At 40.7% G+C, this 10,664-nt stretch overlaps 1 protein-coding gene across 1 annotated transcript in view; it reads right to left on the bottom strand.

The window, feature by feature from the left end:
- Window positions 1–10,664, bottom strand: part of Fer1l6 (fer-1 like family member 6) — a 152,796-nt gene that overhangs the window by 18,020 nt on the left and 124,112 nt on the right. The window contains exons 33-37 of the mRNA XM_017801201.2: window positions 7,361–7,531; window positions 5,174–5,334; window positions 2,965–3,107; window positions 1,443–1,531; window positions 936–1,034 (exon numbers count right to left, since the gene is read on the bottom strand). Coding sequence (XP_017656690.1) covers window positions 936–1,034; window positions 1,443–1,531; window positions 2,965–3,107; window positions 5,174–5,334; window positions 7,361–7,531 — 663 coding nt within the window. The remainder of the gene's footprint in view (window positions 1–935; window positions 1,035–1,442; window positions 1,532–2,964; window positions 3,108–5,173; window positions 5,335–7,360; window positions 7,532–10,664) is intronic.

Below are 10,664 nucleotides of genomic sequence, written 5' to 3'. Positions count from 1 at the left end.
AGAGAGAGAGAGAGAGAGAGAGAGAGAGAGAGAGAGAGAGAACAAATGTTGTGTTCCCCAGGTCTTGGCTGTCTCTCTTTTTATCAGTAGCACCAACAACTGGAAAAGCCTGGATTTTAACTTTTGCATTAGCCTCAAAACCTGCTGAACAGATTTATCTTCCATCAATAGAACCATAGTGCTCACCCTTTTCAGTTTAAAGGTAGATATATTTTGAATGTCACTTAAAAACTTAGTTATCTTCTTCAAGATGAAGAACTCCAGGCAGTCAATGGATGCTGAGGGAGGGAGAATTCTCCAGGGACTAGCTCCCAGAGAGTTATGTAATCCTAAGTGGGCAGTCCTAAGCAGAGGTACACACAAGCACCACTAAATGGACTCGGTGCATTATATATAATATAAATATATACGCAACAATAATAATCAAAGACGAGGACAAGAAATGGAGAGGGAGTTGGGGGACATGGGAGGAGTTGATGGGGGACTTGGAGAATGGAAACAAAGAAAGACCATACTTATGTATGAAATTCTCATAAAAGTTATCAAACATTGAATTGAAAGATGTTTATATAAGATCTATTCACTGAAAATATATTTTTTTGTTTTTTTGAGAGAGGGTCTCCCTGTAGCCCCAGCTATCCTGGAACTCACTATGTAGACCAGGCTAGCCTTGAACTCACAGAGATCTGCCTGCCTCTGCCTCCCAAGTGCTGGGATTAAAGGCATTGTGCCACCATGCCTGGCACTGAAAATATTTTTATAAAACAATTCTTAGCAAAATAAACAGATAAGACAAATAATTGACACAAAAACTGGCCTTATGTAACAAAACAAAGCAGCTTCCTTCCATGGAATATGAATAGCAGCTTCCGTGAGGTATTGGTTAGAGATTAAGGAAGGGATATCAAAAGGATATAATTTGTGGGTAGCCTTACCCTTTGACATAAATATCACTTGACTTTTGACCTGTGAAGATATTCTCATCTTCTAAAATGACATCTTCAGTGTTCCAGATAGTTACCCTCAACTCATACCTGCGACGAAGGAAGACAGCATTAAGTAAATGACCTTGAAAATGGAGTCAAAGTGCATTACTCTTGGTCTGTAAGCTTGGTCACATCTTTCAAGTTCATCTTTCTAACAGACCACCCAAGGCCTTGTTCTGTTAGAACCAAGTAGCCCAACTGGAGATCTCAGACTCATCAAGGCCTGAGTATCTCGAAGAAGCTCCTCTTCCCATGGACCAGAACTCTTCAGAAGAGGAACTCAAAACTCAGAAGCCACCACTTCAACAACTTCCATCACCACAACCCATCCACTGCTCTCACCAGTCAGGTGGAAAGGGAGGTCTGGTATTAGCTAGCCTATCATAGTGCATCTCAAATGTTATAGTCTTTTATTCTGCTACTGTGGTCTCTTTCCCTCAAGAGGGGCAGACTTACCCTTTGGGTTTCCTTGGTGAAATGTCAACAGGAGGTCCAGGCTGAGGCATATCCTTGGGAAACATGTCCACCCACATCTGTAGGCGGCCCTTGTTGAGAAAAGAAAGCCTCCTTTAGCTTTGAGAGGGAGTAAGAGCATGGTCAATTGATCATCATTTTAAACCATCCTTTTAATAGAAGTGGGTATTAAGTATGGCTTGCTACCTTTACAGACATGTGGCATATTTGTTAATAAAGATAGAATCTTTCCTTCCTTTCCTTTCCTTTCCTTTCCTTTCCTTTCCTTTCCCTTCCTCCCTCCCTCCCTCCCTTTCTTTTACTTCTTTCCTTTTTTTTTGGTAGAGCTAGAGTCTCACGTAGCCTATGCTGGTTTGAACACATTATATAGTTGAAGCTGGTCTTGAACTCATGATAGAGCTACTTCCACATCCTAAATGCTGGGATTGCAGGCATGTACCACCTTCCCTGGTAGAACTTACATTTTTGTTAGGAATTCATGGATGAATAAGTTAAGAGCCCCCACTATGAGGTAGACACAGTACTATGCCATTGATAAACATTATCTCATGAATTGTTGCATATCAGATAGGTTTTGAAGTTTCTCAAATGTCAAGGCTCTTCCAAAAGATGTTGTTAATTCAAATTTTAAAAATTAAAAAATTAAATATCTAACACTGGCTCCAGAGCAGAGTTTCTCAGTGCTGGCATTATTGATATTTGGGGTGAGCAGCTCTTTGTTTAGGATGGAGTCTCCTGTGCTTGCATGTTTAATTTAGCAGCATCTACCTACTACCCACTAGGTACCAGTAGCATCCCATCAACTTCTAACCACCAAAACAATTTCTAGCTAGCACTGCATGTTTCTTGGTGAGAAGGCCAAAGCTGTCTTTGGGTAAATATCATTACTATAAGGCACACAAGATTAGGTTTTAGAGATATAGCCACTTTCCTTGGGGACAGACATTCCAAATTAGGCTAAATCTGTCTTGCCCACTACTGCATCCATCTTGATAAGCCTAAAGATATTCTAAAGAAACACCTGTGCTCCTTCTTCTAGCTCTAACAGTATTGATAAAATGGTTCCCAAGAAATTGGAATTCCCCCAGGAATTTCATTTTGGGAGAAGGGAAAGGATGAAGTCTAATACTAACCAGAGGGGTAGCTTGATGCTGAGAAAGAGATTTCATGTAGTCTGACACCTTGTCAGACCACCTTGAAGGAGAGACCTGAACTGATGGGTAGGAGCACCCTTGACCAGGATTGATTTGTTATATATGCATACCTCTTGCACTGTATTTAAACCTTTTAAAGCTCATGTCAGGACCCAGAAGAGAGACTCGAGAGGTTCACTGGAGAACTGTGTTCCTCTTCTCAGTATGGCCACATTGAATAAATCTCCTTTAATTTTTCAAGGCTACTTATGATGTCTGTTCAACTGACCGACTGAGAACAAGTGGCCAAGCCTAGCTAGTTTGGCTTGGCAGGATTCAGGCTCTTATCCTAAGAACTCTGGTAACACTACCTGCTCCATTCCAGGCTTATCCTTGTGGTACAGTGGTCGGGTTTCTATGTGCTCAGGAACCAGCCTACACCCAACCTTAGGGATATCCTCCCAAGAGTGTAAAACTTTGAGGGCCAGGTGTTCATAAGACTCCACTGCCTCCTCTGTGGGAAATAAAAATACAAGGAAAGAAGATTATTAGATGGTACTCCTCCAAGGAGACAGTGAAGGCTGTAGCCATCTTAAGTACTTCTCTTAGAGTCACCATTAAAGATATTAAGAAACAAGAGGAGCAAAAGAAAATAGAAAATGGAAAGAGTTGGAGGTGGCATGGTAGGAGAGAGCTGGAGGCTGGATACTGAGACTGAGACATGAGATGGGTTGATTGACAGGAAGACTGAGCCAGCAGTTACACCCTGGAGTGTGGACTCCACACACCCTCTTAATCAGGTTCCTACAGAGCCACAAATCAAATGATGGCATCTACACACTAGAGAGGGTTTGTTTGTGGAGATATTAAACTGTTCACTAACACCACTGTGTGATGACCTAGGAATCAGGGTGGCCCTAAATAAGGTGGTGGCATAGTTACAATATGTGTTTATGGATTGCCTTTATTATCTCAGTGGCTGAGATCTCCCTACTATAAACACCAACCCACAGGAAAGATCCCTCTTTCCATTACACTAAAGGAGATGATTCATGGCTTAAAAAACCAAAACAACAATGAAACTATTGGTAAAATAATACTTATAAAGCAAGAAAAAATTTTTGAAAGATTAAAATCTTCTTGACAAAGTTTATAATGGCAAAATTTTGATATAAGAAAATTGAATTTAGCTTTATAAAAAGGAACAACAGAAGCAATCTCCTGACAGAAATAGTTACAATCAGTTAAACAAGTTATCAACGAGCAAAATTGTGGTCACAAGCCTGGATCAATCAAGAACTGACCTTGGGAACATACTTTCAGATTTCATAGTGGGCAAAAAATATTAATTATATAATCATTTTGACAAAATAATTAAATTGGTTTAAGATTTAAAAAAGAAATTTTCTTAACAGAAATGCATCCATGTCACTAATATCTGTCTAAATATCAAGAACTCTATATGCAAGAACCTTCCTATGTTCTTGGGTCCAAAATAAAGAAGTAAAAACAAATCTTGGCATTAAACTGGCAGGAGTCAACAATGTCCAAACATCCTCTACCATGTCCTTAATTAGACTTTGCATCAAAAGTATTGGCCCTTTATAGGGAAGCATTAACTGCTCATACCAGAACGGTTCTGTGTCATTAAAGCAAGGTGTCTTTTTTTTTTTTTCTCAACCCAAACTTATGGAAGCTTCTTTGGGATCTTTAGGGTACATCTTATGATGCTTGCATAGAAAAATCTATCTTTTGGTGCTAAAACAGGATAGTTATTGGTACAACCCATATACCAATCACTGGGTTGTGCCCAATGATTCACATTATATAACATTCATTTGAAGCTATTGCTTTCCTTCTAAGATAATGCTACTTTTTTATCTATACTGCTATAGAAATAGCAAAAATATATGAAATATAGATAAAGAAGTTCATTGTAGCATTAATTTTCACCACAAAAGGTGCATAGAATATAATCAAGTGGCACAGCTATAAAATAGAGTACTATCTGTGATCATTTCAAAAAGTAAAGGGAGGGCTGGAGAGATGGCTCAGCGGTTAAGAACACTGATTGTTCTTGCAGAAGACCAGGGTTCGACTCCCAGCACCCACATGGCAGCTAACAACTGTCAGTAACTCCAGTTCCAGGGGATCCGACAGCCTCTTCTGTCCTCTATGGTCATTGCACGACATGGGTGCACTTACTTACATGCAGGCATAACACTCATACACATAAAAAAATAATAATAAAGAAAATTTTTTTTTAAAAAGTAAAGGGAAAGCTTCATAACCTATGAGAAATGGAAAGATTATATATGGTACATTTACAATGCTTCAAAAAGTTAGTACATAAATAAAGACTGAAAGGAAATAGACCAACACACAGCATAATCATCTGAACTTTGTGATAGTGAGTGCTTGACGTTAGCTTACTTGATTTTCTGTATTTTGTCTTGGTAGCATGCATCACTTTTGTAATTAAAGGACCCACTATCTCTTACTGGGAATACCAGTGATACCACTGGAACCAGGCCTTTCTAAAGAAGGGCAAACACCGGCAGAACACTGTGTGGGAGTTACCAGTGTCCTCTTCAGTGAAGACTGTTTTTCCAGAAAAGACCTTGTTTCCAATCTGTATTTTCCCAGGGCGAAGGTATGGTCCATCCAGCTTGTTGTCTTTGCAGAGCTTGGTGAGGATTTCCGTGGGTTTGGATGTGTCCCTCCAGGCATTGTATCCTTCTCTGAGAAGTAGAGAAAGGACAGATGGAGAGAGGCCTGGTTGCCCCTGGGAGAACACCCTTCGGGAGCCACATTAAAATGTCAACTCGGGTCTGACTTGTGCAGTTTCCTTCACACTTACTCTCTCTTTTATACACTTGGGATCATGTGTTTGTTTGGTTTTTTTTTTTTTTTTTGGTCCAGTGCCTTTGCATGTATACAGCTTGCTTGTAAGCCAGGGCTTATAAATAGCTTGATACAAAAATTGCTTGCAAAAAAATCTTATTTAAAAAATAAAATGATATACTCTTCTTTTAAAAAAAGAAGTGAAAGTCATATAACAAAATTAGTAAATTTGAAGTTGATAGATTCAGTGGTATGATATAGTCACCATAACGCACAATCACTACTTCTGTCTGACTACAAAGGGTCTCCATCATCCTCAAAGAAGACCCTGTAACCAAGTACAGTTACTCTTTGTTTCTTCTTCCCAGAATCTCTGGCAGCCACCAGTCTGTTTTCCTGGCAGCTTAGCTATTAGTTGGTTTTTATTACTTCTAAGCAGAATAGCCATTTGGCTGCTACTATAAGAAGGAATCTTAGCTTATCATTTCAGGTTCTCTGTTCGTTTCCTTCCTTCTCCTTTTCCACAAAAGTGTCTTATAGACTCAATCTCAGGCAAGAGCTCTTGACATGTTCCTCAAATCAGTGATTTTCCTGGTAGAAGTTTCTAAGTCCCTCTAATTCTTTTTCCCTTAAGAAATAGCTATTTGGGAGCTGGAGAGATGGCTCAATGGTTAAGAACACTGGCTATTCTTGCAGAGGATCCACATTAGATTCCCAGCACCAACATGGTGGCTAACAACTGTCTGTAACTCCAAGGGATCCAACAGCCTCTTCTGTCGTCCGTGGGCATTGCATGCATGACACAGGTGCACTTACCTACATGCAGGTAATATACACATACACATGAAATAAATAAAATGTTAAAAAAAGAAATAGCTATTTGATTAAGAATTGTTGCATGACACAGGTGCACTTACCTACATGCAGGTAATACACACATACACATGAAATAAATAAAATGTTAAAAAAGAAATAGCTATTTGATTAAGAATTAACTTATAGTTATCCTTTTTAAAAATATTTATTTTATTTTAAATTATGCATATATGTGTGTCTGTATGTGGTGCATGTGTATGTGTGTGTATGTGTGTGCATGTGATTGCTGGTGCTCATGAAAGCCAGAAGAGGTTCTCTGATTCCCTGGAGCTAGTGTTAAAGGTGACTGTGAGTTGCCTGATGTGGGTTCTGGGAACCAAATTTGGGTCATCTTCAAGAGGAGGGGTTGCTCTTAACCCAGAAGCGATCTCTTCAGCCCCAGAAGTGCTTCTTAAGAGCTACTAAGATGGGATTAGGTCCTCTACTCATTGAGACATGGAGTTCATAAGAATTTACTTGCTTCTGTATTTAAATAAATGCAAACAGGGAACTATAAAATAGAGCTACACAGCCATTTCCTGTACTGTACCAGCAATGAGAGGATCCTGGAAAGGTCACCCAGGCCAGAGTCACCCACAGGTCTCTCTAGGAATAAATGCTTTATAAAGTGAGGATAATAAATACCCCAGTGAATTCTGGGAGAATTGAATAAGCTACTTCATGCAAAGCTCTTAAGACAACAAATCCTAAGCACACATGGGTCTTAGTTATAGAATGCTGAGATAGCGACATTTGTGTCGTATTAATCATTCTTCACATGGCATCATTCCCAGGGAATCCTGACCACCAGGCACAGCTGAGCAAACAAACACATCACAATCTGGGTCTTCACTCTTGAAGAACCTGTCCTGGGTTTTAAATCAGAGCTGCTTCCTCAGCCTCATTGGCCCTCAAGGGCATGGTCTCCCCAAACCAGCCCTGATGATATGAAAAACATTCCCAATATTAAAGCCAAGGCTGGTCTGCCTTCCTAGGTGGATAATCACATGCAGAGTCCAGATCCCGCAAGGCTGTGGCCTCAGGACATCAACAGGACAAAGAACTTACATTTCATACTGGTTCTGCAAGCCACAGATGGCTCGATGTTTGCTGTAGAAGCGGTTCTCCAGGTCGATCTTAGTCTCCCCGATGAGGTCATCTGTCCCGATCATGTCATGGTCATAGATCAGGACAGAGAGCAGGGACTCCTTTGGGAAAGTGGCCTGGATCTCAAATGACCTGAGTCCAAGCAGAGATTCTGGGAGTCAGCAATGTTTGGCAGCATGGAGTTTCCCCAGCGTCACTTACGCTAGCTTAGTCAGAACTGCCGGCTCAGCTATTTAGTTGGTACTTCATGGGCATTTGTGTAACTTAATCATCACTAAGTACAATCAACTTCTGATTCGTTTATCAATTACCAATAGACAATAGTCTCTCCTTTCACAGGTCATGTCTTATAGTCAACTGTCAACAAGGATTTTTGTCTGATTTCTGGTTTTGTATCTGTAACTTCCTGGTAAACTTTGGGAAAGTTACTCAATCCCTTTTACCTTATAAGAAGATGGGGATAAACAGGACTTTATAATTCAACATGATGATTAAATGCAAGGGTGCTTATATAAAACACATTTCACTTCCAAGTTTTCAACTCAGTGGAATTATTACCATTCCTTTCTACTACTGCGTTATCAGGGAATACCAGCTGGAGTTTCCAAAAAGAAAACCCAGCTGATAGACTGTCTCTATACATGGCTGAGCCGCTTGAGAATAGAAAGAAACCTGCTCTTTTGATGTCTGCATTTCTGGAGCTTGCACTTTGTCCATAGAGAATATATATTTAATGAATATTTATTCAAACTATAAAGCATGTCAGAAATCACCATATCCAATATCTCCAATTTACAGCAACAGAGACTGAAATTCACAGAACTTAAATGACTTTCTCAGGATCATAAATCAGCCCCTTCCTGGAATATGTGCCAATATCCTAAGTCCTAGTTACCACACCAGTGCAAAATACTGAAAGGAAGAAAGAGCAGTGCTGTCCGATTTCTATAACAGTAGGTTATAGATGGAATTCAACTTACGGTGAAACCTGGTATTTTAGGAAATTGTCTTCCATAAAATAAAATTGAGGGTACACCAAGATTTCTTCAGCTGTTGCAGACCTTGGTTATTGTGGGATAGAATGGTCTGGGCTGGGAGGGAGGGACAGCGGGATGAAGAATGGTGGACCTTTTATTTCCCTGCATACCCAAAGTCCTGTCTGAGCTGCTGTCTTCACTGTCGGATTCCCTAGCCCTGATAGTTACTCTCCCAGGGTGGCAGAGACTGTAATCACAGCATGGCAGGAGCTGATAAACCATCCTAGGGAGAAAAAGTCCAGGTAGCCTACAGCTCCAGTGTTTGCAACTGATGGAAGAGGCTCTAGGAGACCCTAGATGAGCTGCACAGGGAAGAAGAAATCCATGATGGTGCCTTCACTGACTTCAAGACCTGGATTCCAAGCTGTAATGGCTATTCTGGCGGTATCTCACAAGGAAGCATCCAGCATCCATCTCCTGAGCTTTACCATCACCAAGGCAGCCACTGAGGAAGGATTTAAGAAGGGCTGCACTGTGCTGGCAATCATGACAGAGGATGTGATAGCTCTCACCCATCTCACCAAGCTGGGCTCACCTGAATTTTAACTGAAGTTGTCATTCAAAGAGTTACTAAAACCAAGACACACAATTAAATTCTTGGTCACCCAGGGAAACCCTAGGCTTATATCAGCTCATCTGTCAATGACAGTATCATTAAATGCAATGTTTGCTCAAGAAAAGATCATTAAATGAGCAAAAACTGAGATGGCTAAGGCATGCAGAGGCACAGAGCTTCAAAGAAAGATGTCCCATGGTTCCTTTGTTCATTCATTCCATAATTTATTCAATTGGTATGTATCACACATCTCAGATATGACATGCTTTGAAGATCTTAAGGTGACCTGAATAATTTCTGGGTGGGTAAGGCACATAAAAACATGGAAAAAAAAGATGACAGGAGGTGAGAGTGAGTCACAGGCAAGGTGTGGTGTGTGGAGGAGAGGGGAGTAAAGAGAAGTCTTTAGCTGGAACTTGACTACAGCTAGTTCTTCCAGCCTGAGACCTGTAGTGTTTTCATAGGACTTAACCACACCATCATAATCCTCCACTTATTTTTCTCTCAGAAGTCACCTGAGCCCTGAGAAGCACAGACTGACAGAACACCTCACCCAAAACAGATTCCTAGCATCTGTGAAGAAGTAAAGTTCTACAGGGAACCAAAGAAACGGAGGACATGTCACTGTGAGGGCCCAGCCAGAACCAAGACCTGAAGAAACGTGTAAGCCAAAGCATCAGTGAATTATGCTAGTCACTCAAGAGCAGATCTTTGGTCTCTCATTATTTTTAGTTATAGCTGACACTCAAGGCACTGGAGATTAAACAAATAATTCTGGGAAATTTTGAGAGCTATGAAGAGCTGCTGAAGACTGTGGTCATACTCAAACTTAGCATGATGCTGAGTGACAGGGTCCCACTGGATCTCAGTGGAAAATGAGGGATGTTTTATGTGTGCTTCTATTCATTCATTCATTCATTCATTTATTCATTCATTCACTCATTGGCTTATTCTTCTACACTAAAAAACTCATTGAGCACTTGCTGTGTGCCAGGCCCTGTCCACAGTGCTGAGAAGGGCCAGCCATTAGGCATATCCTGCTCAGACAGATCTGACCTTCTAATGGAAAGCAGAAAATGGCCAGTGAACACACTGGGGATGGGGCTGTAACATAGTCCAATAATGCCCTAGCAATCATCCCCAAGATGGTTCCCTAGGCTCCAGATCAGAGCAGAGGCACAGCATGCTGGAAGGCAGTAGGACTGCACCAGCAACTTTTGTCCTGGAGTAACAGTGAAGATACATCCAATTAACCACCTACACCTGGAGAGATTCTAGAAGAAGCCCTGCAAAGCCAGAGGAGGGGCGAATGTTCCTTCACACTGTCCTCCCACTTGCTAGGGCCATAATGGGACTAATAAACCCAGTCTGACTCCTGTTTGGAAAATCACAATGGTGAAGCACTTGGCAAAAATGAAGCACTTAAATGTCAGATAGCTGTAAAGGTCAGCTCTGGATCAGAGAAGCAAGAGTACATGTCCCAGAACTGTCATTTTAATCGTTCCCATTAGTCTGGATAGGCTGGATCATTTATTGCCTCATTTCCTCAAAAGCAATAAAATATAAGAAGCTGATCAAATGCCATGGGGGTTCAAAGTGATTATAAATGGGTAAATGAATTTGAATGAGGCTGATGGTAATTCCATCCCATGCTCCAAAATTCCTCAAAAAA

Source organism: Nannospalax galili, unplaced genomic scaffold, assembly GCF_000622305.1.
Source record: "Nannospalax galili isolate Female #2095 unplaced genomic scaffold, S.galili_v1.0 scaffold380, whole genome shotgun sequence".
Classification (NCBI taxonomy): Eukaryota; Metazoa; Chordata; class Mammalia; order Rodentia; family Spalacidae; genus Nannospalax; species Nannospalax galili.
Note: the sequence above shows the minus strand (reverse complement) of the source record. Positions and strands in the feature narration are given on the sequence as shown.